Source organism: Miniopterus schreibersii (genome assembly GCF_964146895.1).
Source record: "Miniopterus schreibersii genome assembly, chromosome: 8".
Classification (NCBI taxonomy): domain Eukaryota; kingdom Metazoa; phylum Chordata; class Mammalia; order Chiroptera; family Miniopteridae; genus Miniopterus; species Miniopterus schreibersii.
The window spans coordinates 30,629,405-30,654,037 of NC_138109.1; the positions used below are offsets into that span (position 1 = coordinate 30,629,405).

At 35.4% G+C, this 24,633-nt stretch overlaps 1 protein-coding gene across 1 annotated transcript in view; it reads right to left on the bottom strand.

Annotated features, from left to right (window-relative positions):
* The window catches only part of FAF1 (Fas associated factor 1), a 272,216-nt gene that overhangs the window by 78,717 nt on the left and 168,866 nt on the right, over window positions 1-24,633 (bottom strand). Inside the window, exons 10-13 of the mRNA XM_081143762.1 lie at window positions 18,630-18,756; window positions 17,589-17,652; window positions 16,540-16,621; window positions 564-718 (exon numbers count right to left, since the gene is read on the bottom strand). Of these exons, the coding sequence (XP_080999888.1) occupies window positions 564-718; window positions 16,540-16,621; window positions 17,589-17,652; window positions 18,630-18,756 (428 nt within the window). The remainder of the gene's footprint in view (window positions 1-563; window positions 719-16,539; window positions 16,622-17,588; window positions 17,653-18,629; window positions 18,757-24,633) is intronic.

Below are 24,633 nucleotides of genomic sequence, written 5' to 3' on the forward strand. Positions count from 1 at the left end.
TCACCCTGACAGCTAGAAAAGGGATTTTTTTTCCTACTGAGAATATGGATTTGTGCAAAAGAATGTGTGCAATAAAGCGATTACATCAATTAGCATATGCTAGAGTTAAGCTATTACCAACTCTACTGGACTGGTCCAGAATGTCCTGCCTTCTTCACTGGAATTATTAAAAAATAGACTTACTACTAGGATTATATGTTAGTTGCCTTGCCTTTTCTAAACATTATTTAAAAACATAGATTTTTCTCTAAATGTTCAATAATATATTACAACATCAGAACACACACTAAACAGAAATGTTCTATATCTCTTACTGCAAAAAGGTGAGAACAATGTGTTTTGGTTTTCTAGTTATTCCTGCATTTAAGAAATCTTTGCAAGTTAAGGAATTCATAATTGTGACTAATAAATAGCATATCTTAGCTACAACAAATAGCTTATATCTAATTAAATATAATGGTAGAGAATTTAATGCTGGGGATTAAAATGTTTATGAACCAAATACAATGATGACTTTTTAAAAAAACGGAAGTCCAACTGTAACTTGTGAATGACAATATTACCTTGCTCTATTGGCGTCCTTTGTCAGATCCCAAGCCCAGGTTATAAAATTTTGACTCAGATAAGAGACAATAGATTCAGCACAAAGCATTTGTGAGCAGAACACGTTGGTTAATACACTTTCATCATGGTGGAGGTAGATAGCAAGAAGCTTTCTCTGAAAAGAGAAGAAAAAAACTGACGAGTTAAAATATGCACTAACATAGGATTTCTTGAATTTTAAAAGAGCATAATCAGTCAATATAAGCAGCAAAGACAAAAATTAAATGCTACTCCCTGAAAGAGTACCCAACACTTGCAGTTCCTAAAGCATTTACTAATATGAATGAATTTGCTTCCTTACACCCTAAAGAGGCTGGATGATTATATTCTATTTTACACACTGTTATCACAGACTCCTGTTAACATGTGCAAGCCTATTTCAAGCAGGAATTACAAAAGAATTGCATTTTCTTTAAATAAAACGTGTTTACCATTCTTTATTTAATACACACTTTATATGTAAGGGAAAAATTAACTTTGAAGTATTCAACTAGACAAAGAAACACACTGATTAAGAGTGAATGCCAAACTCTCAGATATTTTTAACCTAACCACTGAAGTCTCTTCTACTTGAAAGGAAAAGGTCTAAAAGGAAGTTTTGTTTTAGTTCTACAGGTAATTTTAAAGCCCTTAATGTGTTCCCATATTAAAGCCCTTATTTAACTTAAAGCTCCTATTTAAGAGCATGTGACGTTTAATTGCCATTTGAAAGGATAAAAAATGTTCACTTCACGTGAATTCTTTCTAGTTTATATTTCAGAAAATATGCAATGTAATTTCTTATATGGGAAATTATTCTTTCTCTTTTGCCTGATAAAACTTGCTTTCATGAAATGACATTTGGTCTCTTAAAAGTGTCCCATCATACCTGGACATTCAATAAAATAAATGAAACTAAAAACTAAAATTGAGCAACATAAATCACAAGATATCAGCTTTAACAACAATAATGGTGATGAGCCTAAATTATTGTTAACTCACATCTTGGTGCTACCTTGTAGAAGAGCTGAGTTTAAGAATAGTCAGTTATTAGGAAATGGAAAGATAAAATTTTACAGTAAAGAGGATGTATAAATCAATCTGAAATTCTGGCAAAGAAAAATTTCAAGGAAGCTCAGGGTCTTTCCCTTTATATTAAATAAGGATGTGATGATAATAAAGAAAAACTTGTGTGAGATACTAAACAAACGGACATTTATAGAAAAATATAAGGCACCTGTTGATGAAAGGTTAATGAAGTCTGAGGAACTTATCTGATAGAATTATCCTGATAAATAAACCAAATTGTAATAATATAAAAGAAGTCATTATTTTGTTCAAAGTTAAACTTTGTACTAGATGAAGGTAGATTAAGACTCCAAAAGCAGCCCGGCCGGGCGTGGCTCAGCGGTTGAGCATCGGCCTAGGATCCAGGCGATCGGGGTTCGATTCCCAGTCAGGGCACATGCCTGGGTTGCGGCCTCGACCCCCATGCAGGAAGCAGCCGATTAATGACTCTCTCATCATTGATGTTTCTATCTCTCTCTCCCTCTCCTTCCTCTCTCTGAAATCAATAAGGATATATTTAAAAAAAAAAAAAAGATTCCAAAACCGTCTACTATGAAGAGGAGGCAGTCAAATACACACTCACTATCTATTTTAGCCCCCAGAATACACCTGTAAAATAGTATTTTAAACTTTATTAGTATATGAGAAAATTTAGGCTTAGAAAACTGACTTGTCCTAAATTCTATAACTAGCAGTACATCTGAGATTAGAACCCAGATTGACTGACTTTAAGCCTAACGTCCTTTCTTTGATAGTAGCAGGGAAATTGCCAGCACTATAGGCAAGGCTTAAAGTGCTTATGTAATATGAAGATGCCAGACTGGCCACTGCTCATACAGCAGTGCTTCTGGAGCTGGACAGACAGCATGTGATGGGAATAAGAACAGGATTCCTAAGTACAAATACCTCAGCTACTCCAACAGCAGCTGCTTCCATGTTTCAAGTCATTTATTCACTCATTCAACAAGCATCTGTTGAAATACTCTGTGTCATGCCCAGGAGGAAGCAGTGGGGATAAAATAAATCGTGAATAAGAAAGACTCAGGGTTCTACACCTATGTTGGAGTCTGCAGATAACAGTAGCTGGCTCCTAGGAAGTTTGTAATCAGATACATTGTTGGAGACACTTAATCTGATAAATTCCGACTCATCCTTTAAGTCTCAAAGCGAATTCCTCGGTGAAACCTTCCCTGATTCCCTTAGGCAGAGTTAAGAGCTTCCTTTCCTGGGCCTCTATCTCTTCCCATTAGTATTATAATTGTTTACCAGTATCCCCTCAAGACAAAGTCTCTCAAGTGTAAGGACTGCGTCTCTTTCAGTCTTCTTTGTATCCCTAAGTTAGCATAGGTCTCAGGATGTTTGATGCAAGAAAGTTGAATGCTGATTTCAACCACAGCCCCTCCTGGAAAAAAGACACCAAATGGCGGCAGCAATGCCAAATCACTTTTAGTAAATGAATCTAGAAATCTGCTGCTTTAGGGAAAGGCACTGAACCTGGCAGCACTAACAAACTCAGAGTTCCTCTTCTTAGGAGCTCTCTAGCAGAACAGACAGAGGGATGTCAACCTCTAATTCTGCTTGATCGTATCTCAGCAACTACATTTAATGAGACACTGGGAACAAGAGAGCAGTCCACTTTTAAATCAGCATATTTCTAACCAAACAATGGCAATGGTTAAATCATTAAAATGCCTATTTCTCTCAAGAACACTGCAATGGAACATTTAGACTTTGGGAAAGAGATTAGCGATTTACATAGCTATCTCGCTGATTTAATTTAAATGCTCTTCCAAACCAAACACACATGTGCCAAAGAGCCTACCAAGAAACCCAACATGCAGAGTTCCCTATAAGTGCAGCCGACAGTGTTGACTGAAACTAAACTTGGAAATCCAGGGCACTAATGCACAATATCAGGCAATAAAACAGCATCTCTTTGGCAATATTTAATTTACAAAAGAAGAAAGAGGCAGGCGAAGATCAGGCACTGCCTGTTTTGGAGGATCAACCACTCTGCATTTCAAAGCATTGGTCCCTGCAATATCCAGGTTACTGTGCTAGAATCTCGACTATTATATCGCACTTGTGAGAGGGAGGGCAAAGATGTGTTTACTCAGTGATTAGGCCCTTAGAATAAGCCTCTAGCTCCTAGAGAGACAGCTCACCACTTATTCATTTGGGCCAATTCACAAAGCCTAGGAAGATTAAACATCCATGCTGAGAAGACAAGCGAATGCAGACGGTGAAAAAGAAATAAAAATTCTTTAAAAACTCTGAGATGACTTCATTATTTTTCCACAAGGAAACTTTAGGAAAGTGTTTAGTTAGAGAAAAACCCACATTGACCTCTCTCTAAACCCTTAATCTTTCCTTTGTGGTGGCATTGCTTTGTGGTAAGCTACTGGCTCCCCTTGCCCCTCTTTTCACTGGAAGCTGAGAGAGAAAAGGTTCTGGAGAAACAGTTTTCGTTCCAGGGACACAAACCCCTGACACTGTTAAACATGAGATGCCAGGAAAACACACTTAAAAAAAAATCTCATTTTAAGCTCTAAACTGTGAGAAAGGAGGTGATAAAAAGAGTATCAGAAGAGGATCTTCAGGCTGGGGTACTCCCATAAAAGCTTTCAAAAAGGGAGATGGCCTAATCTTAAAATAATCTTTTCTCTCTAACGTAATAAGCTTTCAACAAAAAGTTTTCTTTTGTTATTATGACAGTAATAATAAGGAAAATATAAAGACTCTTAATAATATGTAAATACTGCTAAATTTGGGCTACAAAAAACTCATTAAATTATAGGCATGGCTAAATGAACCCAACTCAGATTTCTGATTATTTTATTGAGCTGAATTAAACACAGGCCGAAACAGTGAAAACTGAATTCAGCATGTCAGGAAAATGCTTCTGTGAAGAAAGGGCATCTAGTACACAGAGAAAGCATAAAAAGTGTTCTGTTTTCTATTACTATAACCATTTTCCCTTTGGTCCATTAATATTTTAGTTCAATAACATTTGCAGAGTGCCTATGTGTTAGGCACTGAGCATATAAAGATGAATAAAACAAAGTTCCCTTGCCCTCAAAGAGTTGGAGGGAGGATGGTATATGGGGAAGCAAAGGTTTCATCACAGTTCCATATGATAAGTGGTAACACTGGAGAATTTAAAAAACTATATTTTATTTGTACTTTCTAATTTGGCAGACAGGGTGTAAGTCTGGTACATGACAAAGGCAAGCTGCCCAGCAACACACTCTCCTCAGACTCCCTCTTTATGATCGAGGTTTTGGTAACACAGTGTAAAGGAAAGTCTCCTAATTTTAAAGCAACAGAAAGCTCTGTGCTAACCCAGTTTTGCCACTTACCAGCTGTGAGAATTTGGGACAAGATGGGTGTAGTAAGGATTGTGGATGCAGTAGGTAAAGTAGCTATTTAAAATGCTCGACCCATAGTAGGTGCTGAATAAAATGCAGCTTGTTAGGATGAAGATTCCAGAACCACCCATGCAAAATAAAGGATTTGAAAGCAATTCCAAGAGAAATGATAGCCATAAAAATGTATTCAAGATTATGCAGCTCCTTCATTTCTCCTACTGGCAACAGTGTTTGGGATGCTTAACTGTGTCCCTGCCATTAGGACCTCACTAATCTTCACATTCAAATCCAGGAACTAAGGTACTAAACTGATGCTTAGGAAATACCAAGCTGACGACAAACAGTGCGACTCACTAAATACAGTAGCTATTGTATTTAGACACAGCATCACAGAAACATAGAACATTAGAGCTGGAAAAAATGAGCCAGGCACAGAGCAGATGCTCAGAAAATATTTACTGATGAACTGAAAAGAAAGTTGTCTAGTTTCTTTTGAGCACCAGAACATTCATAATCTGAATGGTCAATGATTTTAAAGTTGATATGAAAAATAATTTCTAGAAATGATAGGTCAGTTTTTTCCAGTATAATAATTCAAATAAATTTAAAATAAAATTATTTCCTGTGTGTAAATTGGGACCTGACTTTACTTCTCTTCCAGTTTCCCTCCTTTTCTATCATCATCACCATAATACTCCAAATCATCATCCCTATTACTTGCTTTCCCTAGATTTATTAATTATTAACATTCTGCCATATCTGCTCTCATTCTTTTTATGCTTCTCCTGAAACATTTAAAATTGCATATATCATGAACATTATGACACTTCCACCCTAAATACTCTAAGTTCGGTCTCCTAAGACACAAGGACATTCCCTTATATAATCATAATATCTTTATCACACGTAAGACATTTAATATTGTTACAATAATATCATCTAATCTAGAGTCCATATTCAAATTTCTCCAAGTACCTCAACATGCCCTCTGTAGCTGTTTTACTTATTGTTTAAATCTAGGCTCTAATGAGGGCCGCTCCAGTATACTGCCTAGTCCATAATCCTGCTCCTGTACTTGGATGTTCATAGGCGCAGCCCAGCATGCAGTGGTGACTCAAGTAAATAGAGGCAGAGCAACATGAAGCCACACTGTTTGGGTTTAAATCCCTGCTTTGCCACCTTCCAGCTGTGTGACTTTGGGAAAGATACTTCACTATTCTGTGCCTTGGGTGCCACATAGCTCTGGAGGTGAGAAGTTCAACACTTTGTTTAGATGGGAGTGGTGATATGAGGGCTACAATAGAGGAGGTCCCAGGGTCCAGGCATGAACATCAGACTGGCTGCCTCTTTATGAAGGTGATACTTGAGCTGAATTTTATTTTATTTTATTTATTTACTTATTTACTTACTTATTTATTTATTTATTTATTTATTTATTTATTTATTTATTTAAATATATCTTTATTGATTTCAGAGAGAGGAAAGGAGAGGGAGAGAGAGAGAAACATCAATGATGAGAGAGTCATTGATCGGCTGCAGCCCGCAACCCGGGCATGTGCCCTGACCGGGAATCGAACCCCAATCGCCTGGATCCTAGGTTGACGCTCAACCACTGAGCCACGCCCGGCCGGGCTTGAGCTGAATTTTAAAAGCAGGTTAAGAAATGACTTCTCTGTGACTTGCCCTGAATTTTTAAATTCAGGTTATCGTGAGAAAAAGAAAGAGCAAAAAAGAGAAAAAACAAAGAGAAAAGTTTGGGAAAAGCCCAGTGATGTCAATGGCCTGATCTGTTCAAAATCTTCAAATTTAGTAATTTTTGAAGAGAGAAGAACCTGAGTGGAGAATGATCTGTGGAAAGAATGACACTTTGCCTTTTTTGGCTCCCAAAGCTGAGTTTGGGGATCAACCGGCAGCAACGAAGTAGAAAGGTTCCAAAAGGAAAGAGCCAGCTACTGAGGATGAGCAGATGCCAAGATGGTGTCTTTTTCCTCTCACTTCCTGAAGCAGATGCTACGGTAGCACTTTGAACTCCTGAGGATACAGACATATTTGAGTCTCACATAGGAAGAATTCTCATATAGAAATCATAGGTTAGGAAAAACAAAAAAGCCTAAAGTAAAATCAAACTCTCTTCATGAAATAAGCTGACAAATGTTCACTAGGTATAAAGCTTTATCAGTTTTCATTGTTTAGGCTGTAATAATCAGGTCATGAAATATCTTTGAGGAAGGAGAACATGTGACTAAGTTAGAAGCTCAAGTGATTGGCTACTATGGCAAACTGTAGAGAGGCAGCCAGGCTCTTTGGGGAGGTTGGGAGAGGCAGTGTGGAGGCAAGAAAGGGGGAAGTTTCAGGCCAGACCAAAGACCTCATCTCATTGGTTTTCCAGGTGAACACTTAGGAGCAGTAACAACAGCTGGAAAAGCAGTCACATAAAAGAGCAGGCAGGATCTTTCTGATCCTCTACTCTTCTCTTCTGATAGGAATAACTACCCCTAGTTAATCACAGGCCTGCAAAACGGGCAGAACACCATCAGTGTGAATGTGAGGTACCCACTTGGAAAGGCAGATATCAACAAACACACCCCTCTCCACTCATTTTGAGATCGCTGAAGAAGAGAAAAAGAACCCATAGCCTACCCATCTCATCTGTTTCCATATTCAAGGGGGTCAGAGAACCACAGCAATAAAGAACTGAAGATAAACTAACAGTAATTTTTCATTAAAATGTATTGATAATAATGCATTCTTCCTGAAAAATCATAGGAATTTCAGTGATTTGTGGGTGTACATGTTCAGCAACTTTCTAATACTGTCAAGTATGGTCTGGCAGATTTCAAAGCAGAATGTTGTAAATTATAACAAGCTAAACTGAGTATAAACATCTAGGACTGTAGTAACTCTTAACCACTCATTTAATAGGAGTGGCAGAAACTGTTAGTACTCCCTAAGTATTTTCCATTTCTTCCTTAAAGAGAAAAATCTTTTATTTTTTAAGTTAGATTCATGGCTGACTGAAATAAAGAATACATTTCTCAGTCTCCCTTTTAAACAAGGGTGGTATGTAACTAAGTTCTGGCCAATATAAGCAGATGTGCTGGTCTGAGCTGTAGGAGTCATACTGAATCGTGATATAACCTGAATTGTACCATACAGTGGAGCAACATAATAGAAGGAACCTGAGTTTCTGACTTTGATATGCCATACTAGCCCTGGACAGACTACCTGTGGACTTCCTGAAGTAAAAAGATAAATTAACTTTTATTTTGTTTATGCCATTAATTTTTATTTTTCTGTTACAAGCAACCAAACTCAACTCTATAGGTTAACTACAAGAAATCCTTAATTGTACATAAAAATAATAGTCATTAACCCATAAGATCTGAATATATACATTTATAGATTTGTTCTTGGCCCATGAGAAAGACTCATAGCCTCCAATGGGCCCTGACTTATACTTAAGGGATTATAGCTGCCACTGGCCTTTCACAAATGACCTGACTCGTCATTTAGAAAGCTCCACTTTGTAATCTGTTAGTGAGAAGAGAGGAGGGGACCCTATCCTAAGAAGGCCAAGTAGAAACCATGATTGGATGAAGGCAAAAGAAGACATGGAGGTTGCTGCTTGGCGTGCATCTAGTTTGGTGTTCATGCAAAGATCAGGGACAGCCTTCACTGCTAACATGTGGTCCAGTCCATTTAATATACATATCCAGAGAGGAGGGTCTACTGGAATTTTTATTTATTTATTTATTTATTTATTTTTATTTATTTTATTATTTTTTAAAAAATATCTTTATTGATTTCAGAGAGAGGAAGGGAGAGGGAGAGAGAGAGATAGAAACATCAATGATGAGAAAGAGTCACTGATCAGCTTCCTCCTGCACACCTCCAACTGGGGATTGAGCCTGCAACCCGGGCATGTGCCCCGACCGGGAACTGAACCAAGAGCTCCTGAATCCTAGGTCGATGCTCAACCGCTGAGCCACGCCGGCCAGGCCCTAATGGTATTTTTAATAGTGTAATAGTACAGTGTACATCTACCTGAAATGCCATGTTGTTATGCAGCACAGGACTGTAGTACAGCTCTGACAGTGTCACTCTCTTCTTTGAGAACTTTCAAAAGCTAACCACTGCCTAACAACAACAAAAGTCTTTACTTGGTATTAAGGAACTTCCACGATGAAACCCCACTGTATTCCTCTATTTTAGCCATATCACCTACTGCTCCCTTCCTTGTACCACATATACCAATGAAACAGGCCTATTTATCTTCTCAACACGTGCATCTGAAAAACTTGATTACTGTTAAGGTAAAGATTCATTATTCCAAGATGGGTTAATTGCCAAGATATTTTTATCCCCATTTGAGAGAAAATAAAATGAAGGCTTATATAGCTAGTTTCAGGACCTAGTTTCATATCTAAATCTGCCTAATTTATTCAATGTCCATCTGTGCCTTAAAGATGTTTCACATACATTTCAAGATATTTTGCCTTGGCCATGTGGCTCAGTTGGTTGGAGCATCGCCCCGTACACCAAGAGGTCACAGGCACATACCTAGGTTGCGGGTTTGATCCTGTCAAGGTGCATATGGGAAGCAACTGATCAATGTTTCTATCTCAAATTGATGTTTCTCTTTCTTTCTCCCTTCCTCTCTCTCTAAAAATCAATAAAAACATATACTTGGGTGAGGATTTTTTTTAAAAAGATGTTTTACATATATTAATTTTTGTTAAACTCTGTGAGGTATATATTACAATACAAATTTTTAAATATAGAAATTGATCCTCAGAGAAGTTGAGTAATCTCATTAATAGCACACACCTAGTAATTGGGGAGCCTGTTTTCAAATATAATTAGTATTCTTTCTACCATATCTCTTATTTTTAAGTGAAAATATTAAGATTAGACATGGAATAGATTTCTTGAAATTTCCAAGTGAAATAGCTGGAGATCCAATTTAGCTCTTTATCCTTTTAAAATAGGTAATATGAATAACAAATATTTTCTAGGGCTAGAAAGGGCCCTTTGGGAGAAATGATACAAATATGGATAAAGTCCATTAATAGAAATCAGCCTTGCTTTTGATATTTTAATAAATTTTACCTATATTGCTTTTCAAATATAGATAAATGGTTCTCAAGAAGATGGCAAAAGTGATAAAATGAGGACATTTTACATAGCAGCATATCTTAAAACTAATTTCATAAAATTTTAACTAATTTAAAAAATAATTTTAATATGGACACTAAGATTTTTACAATTTAAACTAGGTAAATCTGAGAACTCAGGTGGAGAATTAGAGGCAAATTCTAAATATGGTGCTAACAATGTACCATTTAGTGTTCACATCTAATTATAGAATAATGGATTTGATTCAGTTGCATTTATGTAAAACATCAACTTTTTTATTTATATACATGCTTGCAAGTTTCTTTTAAAAAAATCCACATTTCAAAGTAAAAATATTTAAGAGCGGTTATTTTCAGATTTGGGATTATGTGGTAACTCATTTTCTACTTTAAATACATCTATATTATTATTTTACAACAAACATTTCATTTGCACAATAAAACTATATTTTTAAAAATATTAGCATCTAAGTCTTATTTCACAGATGTGTAGAATTCTGTCCTAGCTGTCATATAAAATTACTCAAACACATTGTCTGCCTTTAAGGAATTTAAATTGAAAAGAAAACAAAAGACAAGATGAACAGACTGGGCATTTTTTCCAAAGCAGAAATAAGTTTGTTTGCCTAGTTTTTCTGGATAGAGTGCTGGAAACTCACCAACTACAGCTGTGGCTTCAGATGAGTGACCAACTTATTTTTCTTAAAAAATATTGATCAGTGATGGTATTTAGATTTAACATGAGGAAAAAGAAATAGCACTATTTTAAAATGGGCTGATTTTTTAAAAAAAGGTAATAAAACTTGATAGCAGGTGCTGTTAAAGAAAAACACTAATTTTAGTGCTATAAATGCTCATATGGGTTCTCCAAATTCCTTTCTGGAACTGTTCTTAGGGCTAGTTCATGAATTACATGAGAAAATCAGTTTTGTTATTTTAAAAAAAATTTCTCAAATTTGTCCAAAACTGCTTCACAGCACCATAGCCACAGTGCTGGTGCATTTATGGGTGGCATCCCATTTACACCTTGTCACACCATATAGATATTATCATCATCATCTTTTTTTTTTTTCCCAGATTAGAAACCGGCTCATTACTTGTTTGGGGCCACACAGTTACCAAGTGGGAAATCACAAATTGAGCACTGGTTTTCTTAATTTATGTGTAATATTTGGAATTGGCAATGGTCTGAAGTCAAGATCTAAGGAGATATAACAGGATTACTGATATCAAAGCCCAGTCTCCCAAGGGGATGCCGGAAAAGGAACAAACTTTCACAGGGGAGATAAACGCTGGCACTGGGATTTATATTGCTGTTGATTTTTAGTTACTACAAATGTCTAATCATTCTCTAGGGTTCTTTTTGTTGTGAAGAGAATTCTGCGGTGGCAGAAATGAGAGGTGGAAAGGCTTTAAGGAGAAAACGAACCTTCTTTTAAGAAACTCCTAAGGACTCATGATGTCGCCAGTGGTAACTCTTCTGCAACCTTAATTAAGGAAGCTAACCATTGTTCACTTATCTAAAGATAAAATATAAGCTTCACTCAACAAATATCTTTAAAATGCTAGGTAATGCAGGGAATCACAACCCCCGTCATGCCTTGGCCCTTGCTGATCTTCCCAGCCTCATGCAACCTACCTCTCTGTCTTGCATTTTTTGGTCTCCATCTTAATTTTTTAATTTGTATTTCCCTCATTTTAATCTCCTTAGACCTTTTTATTCCTGGTAACAATTCTGTAATTTGCCTAAGTATTAGTCATCTTATAAGATTCAGGTCAGAGGTACCTTGAGAAATCTCCCTGAACTTCAAAGGTAGTTGAACTATGCCATGTTATACTATATAGATCTGTTTCTATTGTCTTATCTTCTCTACTAGACTGTGAGCATCTCAAGGACAGGAAACCTTTGTACCACATTTGGCATATGGTAAATATTCACGGCCATCAACTGAATGAACATCCCTAATAGTTGAGGGAAAGGAAGGGGATAGTAAAACTTATTAACACATTGTCAAAAGTCAAACTTTGTCGTAATAAACTTAAACACAAGGACTTAGAATATCTGTTTAATAGAAGTTGGAACTCTGCTTTGGATAGTATTGTAAATTTCTTATGAAAAACACAGAAAGAACTATGAGCACTCTCTCACCAAGAAGTGCTCTCAAATAAAATCAGTTTGAAGCAGTTTTCATTAAGATGGATTGAATGTGGCATTGTGAGAAACACTTTATCAAATGTAGTGTTTTACTAAGTGATTAGCTATATACGAGCTGATGAAGCTCCCCAAATCCTTTGTAATCCCACCACTCCAATAAACATTTAATGAGTATATAAGTTCAAAAAGCCTAGCAGAGGATTTAAACCTTCAATCTTGTTTTTATTTACTCTTGGAACTCAATTTCTCACTTCAGGTGAAGAATGCTGGTGCTTGAAGCTCATCTGTTGCCCTGGTAAAATTAATGTGCCTCCCACAGTTTAAATTAAACACGTGATATTTAAGATGAAAGAAGTTTAGTAAGAATGCCACAGTATCGGTCACACTTGCCTTCAAATATTTGATCAGCAAATCTTAAAAATGACTCATTCAGAAGTTTTAAAAAATGTTGAAAACTTTTTTAAGTACAGCAGTTAGCACTGAAAATAAATACGATGGTCCAATGTAAACCACTATGACCTGTGCAGGACACCTGAGCCCTTCTTTGGCCTCTGCTGCTTACTATGCACTATGTCTCAGGCCAGTCACCCAGCTTTTCCGAGCCTCCGCATTCCTGTGATGTTCGTATTGATGTTATATGCATATAATCTGGTTGACTGTAATAAACGTACATGCTTAGATTTAATTTTGAATAATTTATCTATCATGTGGATAAATTTTACTTAATTTTAGAGCATCATAGTAAACAATGCATAAACTGTTGATCTTTAACTTGGAAAAGAGAAATGAGAAAAAAGTCCTGGACAAGGGGAGAAAGATAAGGACAGTTTAGGAGTCCAAAGAGGTCAGTGGATTTTTGCAGAAATCTAAGATGAAGCAAACCATTTAATTACATGAACCGATAATTTTCATCTGTTAAAACACCAAGGCATTAATAAAAAACAATCAATTGCTTCATTAGAAATACCCAGAAGTTAATAAGTAAGAGTTTATGTTCCCCTAGGGATCATCAGTCTGAATAAATCCAAGTGGCAATTTATTGTATAAGGTGCTTAGTAAAAGTTCTTTTGTCTATTATGCACTGTGTATTTAAATAAGTATCTTCATTTAAAGTTATAATGTTTAAGGTATTCATAGTATATCTTACAGTGCTTTTTAAAATGGGACTTAAAAGATGTCTAAGCATATTCTGGAAGCTACAGTTTAAGTTACAAAAGGCCCTGACATCTTCCAGTTACTTCAATGGCTTAGCAGTCTTGCTGGAAAGCAGAGACAGATATATTTCAAATACATTCTTATGAAAGAATGAATTGAAAAATAAATTATTTTAAAGCTGTAATTAGATACTCTTTCAAATATGTTTATGTTCAACAATAATGAGTGACTATTTAAATATAATAACATGGCTATACAATAAGACTCTATATCCATTAAAAATCCTGTTACGAAAAAGTATTCAGCATTACTTACAAAGCATTCTTGCAAGAAAAGTTCATCCTGAATCAAACAAAGCTGTTACACCTAATATCCATTTCTCAGGAAATACAGAGGTAGAGGAACAAGTTAAATAATATCATAAGGAAACAATCACACAAATCCAGAATTTGGAACAATGTATAAGTCATCTAGCATGACTTCTTCACAAAGCAAATGTGAAAAAATAAAAATAAAAAATGGAGAGGTGGTGCTTGCTTAAAAGAGATTTAAGAAATCTAACAACCAAATATAATTCATGATTCTTGAGTGGATCATGGTTCAAAAAAACAAAAAACAGTTAAAAAGATATTAGATAATATTAGGGAATTGCTATTAATTTTGTTACATGTGATAATGGTACTATGATAATGTAGGAAAATATCATTATTTTTGGAAAATGCATGCAGAAGTTTTTAGGGGTAAAATATGATGTGTGCAATATACTTTAAAATGGTTTAATAAAAAATAATGAATATACAAAGGTATCTTAAATGTTTTTGTGCAGTTTTACGTTTTAATAATTTTGAACATTTAACTACTACAAACTTAAAAAATATCATTTGAAACTTTATTTACATTTCTTTTATATTTGTTTTTGTGAATTTTCAATAATAAATTTATTTTCTGTTCCAGTCAATGTTTGTCACTGTCAATCAAAGAAGAAATGGTACAAAAATTTATCATAAAAAATTACTCATCAAATCCTATATTTAAAAAAGTACAAAAAATGCAAATAATTAAATTTCAGATGCTGCTCTTTTATAAGCGAGTAGAGTTAAACTTTTGAAGTTACTAAACCTTAAAACACTATTAAAACTTTTAAAAGCCCTGCATATAGAAGAAACAGATATGGCAAAATTTTAGTAATTATTAAATCGAGGTATAGGGAATTTGGATGTTCATTATACTATTCTGTTTTACTTTTTCTGTATTAAAATCATTTTAATAAAGAGTTAAAATACTATAAAATATAATTAAGAAAATAACCATATAATATTAAAACGTGAAAATAAACGGTTTTAACAAAATTATAACATGACTCAATTTTATATTAAATATGCACAAATACACTCATTGAAATATATAATAAAAATTATGGAAAAAATATATCAAGTTAACCATAAATCTGTATTACAATATTTTCTTTTTGCTTTTCAGTATATTCCATAAACCTATATTTATGGAAACTATATAAACGTATTATAAAAATGTATTTCTTCAAAAATAATGCCCATTTAATATAGACTTAAGAGTTAAAAAGAGATGCTTAAAACAGCCTTTATGATGGGGTACTCCACTATTCTTAGGGTAAAAAACATCTGGCGTTCATATTTCTTAATCTACTTCTTCAAACTGTCAGTGATAACTAAGTTTGATCACTAATTATTGTCTGGCAATTCAATTTTAAAAATTTGTTTATAATACAGTTTTTTGTTTTTTTGTTTTTCAAATATATCTTTATTGATTTCAGAGAGAGGAAAGGAGGGGGAGAGAGAGAGACAGAAACATCAATGATGAGAGAGTCATTGATCGGCTGCAGCCCGCAACCCGGGCATGTGCCCTGACCAGGAATCGAACCCCGATCGCCTGGATCTTAGGTCGACGCTCAACCGCTGAGCCACGCACAGCCGGGCTAATACAGTTTTCTTTAGGTTAGAGTTTACAATACAATAGAAAATAGAAATTTCAGAGGCATCCTTGAACTCTATTCTCAAAATTCCAAGCCCTCTTTAATTCAATAACTTTCCTTCTACTCCATCTACACACTATTCCTTCCTCTCTCTCTCTTTTTTTCCTTTTCACTAAACATATAGAGTATTTGCTATGTATAAGGATGCTAAAAATCAAATAAAATCTAGAGAAGATTCAGAGAAAGAGAATGGATAATTACAAGCAATGTGTGAAGTGTAACAGTAAGAACAGAGGGTATCACTGCAAAGTACTAAGGGAGTGGGTGCAGCACTGTTAGAGTGAATAGTGGAAAAGTGAGGAAAGGTTAAGTATCAGAGGAGTGTAGATGAAGAGTCAACCAGGTAAGAAGCAGGATGAAAGGCATTCCTGACAGTGGGGAAACATTAAAAAAAGAGTAAAATTATGGGAAAATAAAAATGATAACACTATTGCTAGATTTATTAAGTGTAAGGCAGGAGATGGGAAAAGCTGAAGCTGTACAAATAAATAGGCAGGAGCCAGATTACTGAGGTATCAACTGCTGTGTCAACATAGCATGGTCGCCTAGAACCTTCTTGCTCAAAATGTACCTTCTGAATTCTTGTTATAAACTTCAGTCTACTTGATTTCAAGATCATAAAGCCCATGTCTGAGTTTAAAGAAGAATCTTTTTGCTGTCTAAAAGGACTTTGGGGAAAAATATGTTGCAGCTATTAAATATACACTAGATGGAATAATCATAATGGGAAAAGACTGAAAAACAAATCCTTTAGCAAGAACCTGTCAATCACATAACTGAAAAGAATACACACAAGTAGCCTGGTCCCTTCTAAGCATGTCACCCTTCTTATTTCCCTACCAAAAAAACCCCTGTTTCAAGGCCTTTTGTAAGCAGCAGCAGTGCCCTATCATACTACTACCCCTCTGAAATGGGCATCTTGGTGATGATTAGGTTGATGGATGAACCAGAAACAAAATCAAGTCTTTAATCTGAAAAAAACAGAAAACATTAAGCCTTGCCCCAGGCCTAGTGGTAAACCTATGGGATGTACTTTTTAACCAGAAAAAGGAAGATTGCACTTACACCTCGGGCTTTCACATAGAAGGCCTCTTGAAAAGCAGCTTCTAATGAGCCAATAAAAAATACAGGATGGCAGTCTCCATATCTATAGGAAAAAATAAGTCTATTAATTAAAATATATTTCAAATTAACTTCAAAGTTACACAAGTCTAACAACCAATGACAAGTAAATTTGAGGCTAATATCTCTTACTTACGTACAGACCAAACACTAAAACATTTCTTTAAAGGCTTGGGAATGAGCTTCATTAGTTCTTAGAGTTCTTCTTGGCCTATACTGATATATTAGAACACTGGAATTGTAAGTACATCTAACAAATGTACTTAGTAAGTGCCACAAAACCATGCCATTTATAAGTAGCAATTCCTGGTTTACCCACTGTCATAAGATTTTTGTAGCTACTGTGGCCTTAACTTTGCATTTTAGTTCATTTAATCTGGAAGTCCAACAGAGAGGGGGAAAAAATGGGATCCTGCAAAGCTTCCAAATTATACTATTACACCAGAAAATAGAACTAAAGAGAAATATCATTTACATGAAAATTTAGGGTTAAATACTTAAATTCTTTTTACTTAGGAGAATCTCAGATGCATATAAAATATGCTATATTAGACTCTTAAAAGAAGAAATGCTAATGATTCCAAAACAAAAATTTAAAAAAATTCATTTACATTTAAAATTATTTTTTTGTATAATACTATTTTAAAGCATATTTTGTTTGTCCTAGGATATACTAAAAAGCCGTATTTTATAACCTAGTCTTTTGGGAATACAGTCAAGATATTAAATTAGTGATCCATTTGTTGCGCTTCAATAAAGAAAGATACAGAGATAAGATGAATACATCTCTGAAGTGGCATAAATGGTTAATGAGTTAATCAACATTGAATACTATGTGTTTCACTATCGGGACTATATACATTGATAAATGTATTCTTTGAGTACTTTAAGAAGAAATTTAAAACAAACAATCTATAATTAAAATTGCTCCAGAAAAATCACAGTAGCATTAAAAGAACATCAATTTTATATAGTTAATGTCCTAACCCTACCTTGAAGAAAACTCTGCTGTAAATTGTAATAAGGCATCTCCTTCATTTTCTGCGTTTTCTGGCACTAAAAAACAAACAAAAGAAAAAACAAAAACAAAAAAAACAAAACAAATAGACACAGAAAACAAACCACGTAACATCTAATCCCACATATAAGAAATATATTTAATCAATAAAGAGGAAATAAAATTAAATTTTAGCTTCTGTGATATATCTGAGGAGACATCTTAATTCAATATACATTAGAAGATTTCATTAAATTTTAAAAAAGAAACTTAAAAAAGTCCCAAGCTCATAAATTTTGGAAAAGCAACCGACACAATCCTGCTAATAAGCATTTAAAACATGTGCCAGACATCAATCAGAATTTCAATGTTTTCTTGAAATGACATCTTGTGATTAAATTATATAAATAGGATGTCAATTTCTTTTAAAAACCTATTAATCAGGAAAACAGTCAATTTAATACAGATATATCTATTTCTGCCCCCAGGAATTCCCTAATTTCAGAGTAAATGAACCATTTAAGGACTTATTTTAATGGTCATTTTGCATATAACAACCATTTATGATACTACACAGTATGCACCTTGTACGGTGGAAGTCAGGGAAATAGCACATTTAGTTTACTTTTTCTTTCTTCCAAAGATGGATACCAGTGAATGGAAAAGTAATTTTACTACTCTGAAAACTGGTAACTCCAATAAGATGTGGGGAAACAGCTAGAGTCACAGAAAGTCCAGCTATTTGTTTATCAATCTCTGGGTTTAATGTAAAGAGAGAGATTCATAGCTAATTATACATGTGAAACAAGTTACATTCCCTTGCATTTTATGAATTTTACTAAAGCATGGAAATCATTGGGTTTAATAAAATCAAAACTCAAGAGCCTCTAGTTCTAATGAATAACGCCTATTTGCTACATTTTCTCTCTCCAAAACTGAAAGTCAGTAAGAAACTTTTTAGTTCACTACTCTTCATAAGTTTCTGCAATAAGAGGGGGAATTATAATGCTGAACCCAAAGAGCTATTAATACTCACTCATTGGAGATTTTCTCAGGGCAGATGACGCCATGCCGAATACTTCTCCATCATCCACCCCAAATTCGGGAGCATCTTCAAAGTCATCTCCATCACTGTCACTAACCATATGAACATCGGTGCTTTGCTAATTAAGGAAAGTCCTGATTAGTTTCACATTGACTTTAAGAAATCAAATTCCAAAATGTAAGTTATGTAATCACATTTAGCATTAAAAAAGTTTTATTAAATAAGGAGCCATTTGCCAGAGCAAAGCTTAATATTTTTCAGTTTAAGGCTTACATATATTTCTAAACTTGCTGTGATACCCCTAGACTAAAGGTTGGAGACTGAAGGAAAATAAAGGATGTTCACAAACTTAATGAAATCATGGATTTTTGTCTGTTTTATTCCCAGCCTATAGTAACACAATTAAGTGCTCAATAAATATTTGCTCAATAAAGGAGGCGATAGGTACAATCAGAGAGGTCAAAGACAAAGTAAGCTATGTGAGACTTTTTAAAAGCTCACAGTAATTGACGTTTGTCAGGTAAAGCAAGGGTAGCATTTTCAAACTTGGCACTTCTTTACTGCAATGGTTCTCAAAATTTTCATTAGTGAAATATGGCACACTCTCCTCACAGTTATTGGAAGATAAAATAAATACACTATATGTGAAAGCTTTTTGTAAACTGCAGGCTATTAAATGTAATAATGATGCTTCAATTAAATAAACATCTATTGAGAATATACCACATGCTGTGCACTGTTAAACATGCTCTGCTTATTTTGTTTTCAGAACATCATTGAGATTTAAAGTATTACAATTAAAAGCAGCTTCAAAATATGAAGTAGGCTGCTAAGTAGGTTAGAATAGCATTTCAAAAATACAAAGACTTAACACATTCTAAGTGAGTTGTGAATACTAACAAATATTCATGCCTTGGATAAGAGCAAGGTCCTAGCAAGGTATCTGGCAAAATACCTGTCTGTACTATGTTCAATAAATAAAGTCTATGAAGTCTATTTAATAAATGAAATTTCTATCTTTTAAAATATGGTGTGCTGTGTACTTAAGTTACGAAAATGGGGAAACTATTTGATCCTTTGGTCGATGTAAAAGAGCCTAACTTAAAGATAAATATTTGCCAGAAAAGTATTAAAAGAAACTTAGAATCAAAGACTCATAAAACTTAGCTAGAGGGGTTGTTAGAGTTCAGCCAGTCAGAATCAGATTTTAAGGCTAGAAGGGATTTTAAAGATCTCCCATCAATGATTTTCAAACTTCTCTTCACAGGGTTACCTACCTCCTTCCCCTGACCTCAAGCAAAACATTATGCAAAATTACAGTACATACAATATATGAAAAGTAAGGGCACTCTGACGGATGTAGGGAGAGGGCAAGGGAGAACCTAATGCTCTTGAGCTTGGCCTTTTCCTCCTCATATCCCTTTGACAGGCGGGGTACCTCTGATGGCTCTCAGGACACTATGGAACTATTTTAAAAACTACTGATCTAGTGAGTCTAACAGCTCCAAATGAGAAAGCCAAGATATTTACTCCATTTGACTCAGTAGGCTTAGCATTTCTTCCTTGGGCATATCTAAGCATTAATGCCCAGAACTGTAACATTTTCCCTTATTTTAAAGTCAGTCTTCCCAATGGTTTGAACAGAGAAGGTAGTAAACATATGCTTATTGAATAAATAAAAATGCATGTCCTTGCCCTAAGCAGTCTATCTGCTATTCTGACTGTACCATTATTTCTCAGAAGCCTTGGTTATACTTGCAATCCTAATCCTGCTTTAGTGTTTTGCTTTGTAGAGCCAAGACCTCTTCCTGATTTTAGCAATTCAACAGCTTAGATATTTAAAAACATCCTTCTCATTTCAAGGCAGTGAGGGAGCCTCCTCCTCAAAACAACACATGTACTAAAACCACAACTGTGCTTGAATTCCCTCTGTATTTCAGGTAGGCAAATATTTGGAACATGAAGCTCCCTTGAACTTCTAGGCTCAGTCTTAAACAGGTAAAGCTCAAAACCTTAAAGATACACTACGTGTTCCTTTAGGATGCTTACCCAGGTTCATAGGCAAGTGGAAAGAAACAAAAGGCCAGTATGACAAACCTTCTCACGTACTCTATTAGCTAAGCTATCATCTCAGCCTTCAATTAGTCTTGCCTAGTACTCACCCCTCCCTTTAAGGGGCATCGGGGTTAAAAAGGAGGGTGGGAGAACACAGAAGAAAAGAAAGGGATTGTTCTACATACCATCTTTTCCTCCCCCCCTTTACTTTAGTTCCCCATATCTATCCTCTTTCTCCTAATGCAGTTTTCGATCAAATAACAGCCCCTTTCCATAACAATAGGACTTTACTTCATACTAGGATGGTTATTTTAATTTTGTGCCTATGTAACCCATTACTCATTTTGTCTTCACAAAGTACAGAGTTCCCATATCTCTGAAGAGCCAAGAAAATGAAATCCTACAATGATATCATCTTCAAAGGGAAGTATCTAAAAAGCCGATTTTGTTGAAAAAAAGTATATTTCAAATATGAATTATTGAAGTATTTGCAAGAATGAGCTACTTAATTATGTATAAGGAACTCCCAATCTCTTCACATTTTCTTATCAGCCACCTAACAGGTTAGGAAAAGCTTTTTCTAAAAAATGAGATAAACAATCTTTTTTTCATTAATGTTTGCTGATGAGAATAATAATCTCTTGGTTCAGTCATGGCTACCCTAAAGTTCTCTGAATAGAGAGAAGCTGTTTATTCAGAATTTTTAAAACAGCTAAAAAATGTGTGATTCTATTTTAGCTGTTTATTACATTCATTCATTCCTTTTGTCATTTAACAAATATTTATAAACCCCTACCTAAATGCCACACTGCCTGGACCTGTGTGAAAGATACAGATCATACTCTCTCAAGGAATACCATATAAAATATAAAGATAATTATAATGTGATAAGTGTTATGACAGATAAGTTCAGAAGACAGCATTTCATGCACTGGAGGGATGAGAGCAAACTTCCTACAGGAGATAATAACCAATCTATTTGAGACAAAAATTTAGGACTCATATATACTTGGCACTAAGGCAAGCTTATAACTGAAACAGATATTCCTTTCACCAACCAATCATTATGTCAAAACACCAGGTTAAAATTTAGGGATACAGAGATAAAACACAGTTCCAGCCTTCAAGAAATTCCCATTCTAAAGGAAGGTATATTTAATTGCAAATATAGTATGTCTTTTTCAGTATGATAAGAGATACAACAAAAGTATAAGCAAAGGCTATTGGAAAATAAAAGAGAGAGTGACTAGTTGCTCTAGGACCAATGAAGAAGACTGTAAGGTTTCACAGAAGTGTTAATATTTAACCCATACCTTAAAAAAAGATATCACTGTTGTGGAGTGTATGTAGTAGAAAATTGGTAGGATGGGAGTTGTACTCCAGTCAGACAAAAAACTCAAGCAAGGAATTGGATATTTTAAAAAGTCAATAAAGAACCCAGCACAGCAAATTGAATCATTAGTTCTATGCATGGAAGAGGAATGTGGACTGGGAGGAAGGGCCAAAGGTTTGATAAAACTTGATGTGGCAGTCCTAAAATTAGTACACTGAGGTACTTGGACTTTACTCAGACGGCAATAGGGAAATCACTAAAGGTTTTTAGGCAGAGGACTGACTGTTCAATGGAATAACTGATGGCTCTGTGTGTGTGTGTTTGGGGTGGTATACGGCAGATTACACCTAAAGACATGAGAAGGGAGACATATTTCAAAGTCCCAATTAAGAAGACTTGAGAACCTATACTTGAGCAGGAACAGTGGGAATTAAATGAAGGGGATGGACATAAAATATACTTCAGCAGAACTGATGGGAACTGTTGACCAACTAGACTTAAGGATCAAAAGAAAAAGAAAAAAAAGGCAGAAGTGAATATGACACCGCGATTCGGGTGACTGATCAGGTGGGTAGAGAGGATTAGGCCTGGTAAGGGAGGATAGACACCAGTTCTCAGAATAAACTCGAGAAAACTGCAGGACATCCAGGTAAAAATATCGTAGGCGGCTGGAAAAAAATCTTAGCAGCTCAGGAGAGAGGCCCAGAGAAAACTTAGATTTGGAAGTCAGCAGTATAAAGATAATAGTTAGGGTTATGGAATGAATAAGATCGATCAGTTAAAAATAAAGGAACAAGAGTGATAAAGACAAGAGTTTTTACACATGTAATTATACATTTATATATTTCAATTGGTGAAGGAAGAGAAACAGTGAGAGGTAGAGGTAAGCTGCCAAAGATTAGGAAGCCAATTGAGAGAGAGAATCTTTGAAGCAAGGTCTGAGCAAATTTCGTTGGAGACAAGAACCATACACAGGCTCAGTAGGATGAGAATGAAGAAAGAGATAGCTATTGTATTATGACAAGAAAATCATCACAAAGACACCTGACTTTATAACCAAAAGAACTGGCATCGAATACCATTTTCTGCACAACTTTGAGCAAGTGTCTTCGCATCCACAATGTACAATGTGACTAATATTGACCCACAAAGGTGGCTATGAAAAGAGACAGCATAGCATGGTATCTTACAAAACTATTATCTGACTCTAACAGTTACGTTCAATTATAATAAACATGGTAGAAGAAGACAAATTGTAGTGAGTTAAGTGAATAGAAAATAAAGAAATAGAGTCAACCAGTATAAATTATTCTAAAAAGCTCGCCTGTAAAAAAACAGGAAGACGAAGCTAGAGCTTGGGGGACACTGGGTTGAAGGAATGTGTGTATGTGCATATGTACACATGCATACACATATTAGGGTGAGTGGACCTGAACATGCTTTTAGGGTGAAGAGGAACCAAGGAGCCAACAGAGAGGGGAGGATAAAAGTGCGAGGTAGGCCCTCCCCTCCCACGCTGGAGAGGTAGGGGTAGAGTCAAGACGATGGGCAGAGTATGAACTCAATAGCAAGAAACTTCTCAGCTAACAAGGTAGGGTAACAAAGGTGATGCTAATGTAAAAGTAAGCTATTTGAACAAAAAAAGGGTCACAATGTATCACAATGTAAATCTCGATGTATCATCAGAACAAGTAGTGAGCCCTCAGTGACAGGAATGAAGTTTTCGGCCGGGGTTGACAATGAGCATGAACACAGTGAGGAGCTGGGTTCGGGGGAGATGGTCAGTTCAGTTTTGTAGAGTGAACCTGCAGTGCGCGCTCAGTCAGAGAAGTTCAGGAGGGACTAGATTACTATTTAACTTGTCTGCCTATGATTCAGGAGCTAGTAGTATGTGGAATCCATCACACCGCTGGAAGACAAGCTAAGTATTTGTCTAACCATGTTTTGAAAACTGAAACACAGACTTCTGGCAATTATCTGCATTCAATTTCTTTTGTTTTGTTTTGTTAGGTACAGGCTAGCTCCTTTATGGAAAGACTCTGCTTTGCTCACAGCCGTATTCTCAGCACTCAGACCAGTACCAGGCACAGAGTGGGTATGTAATCAGAATTTATTGAATGAATCTTGTCACATAAGCCAAAACCTAGGTATCATTCTTACCTCCTCCCTCTCTCTTTTTTTCCATAGATGCTATCAGTTACCAGTCCTACTGATTTCCCCTCCCAAATATTTCCTGAATCCATATCCTTCTCTTTTTTACTAATCATGTTCTAGTTCAAGATCTCATTATCTTTTGCAGTACTAATACAATAGATTCATATCTGATTTCTCTGTCTCTACTCTCGCTTCCTTTGCATTTAGTCTCTGCACAGCAGAAAAACAAAACAAAACAAAAAGCCACTCCCCACTCTGCACCCTACTATGGCTTCCTAGAGTTCAGCTCCCTCACTAGACATACAAGACCGACTCGCCTTAGTCTCATCTCTTATCTTTCTCTGTCTCCCATTTTATTTTGCACAAACACCAAACTGCACTCATCTTTCCCCATTTACTCATCAGATCGTGCTGTTTCCTCTTAATGGAATACCATTTCCATGTTTCTTCATT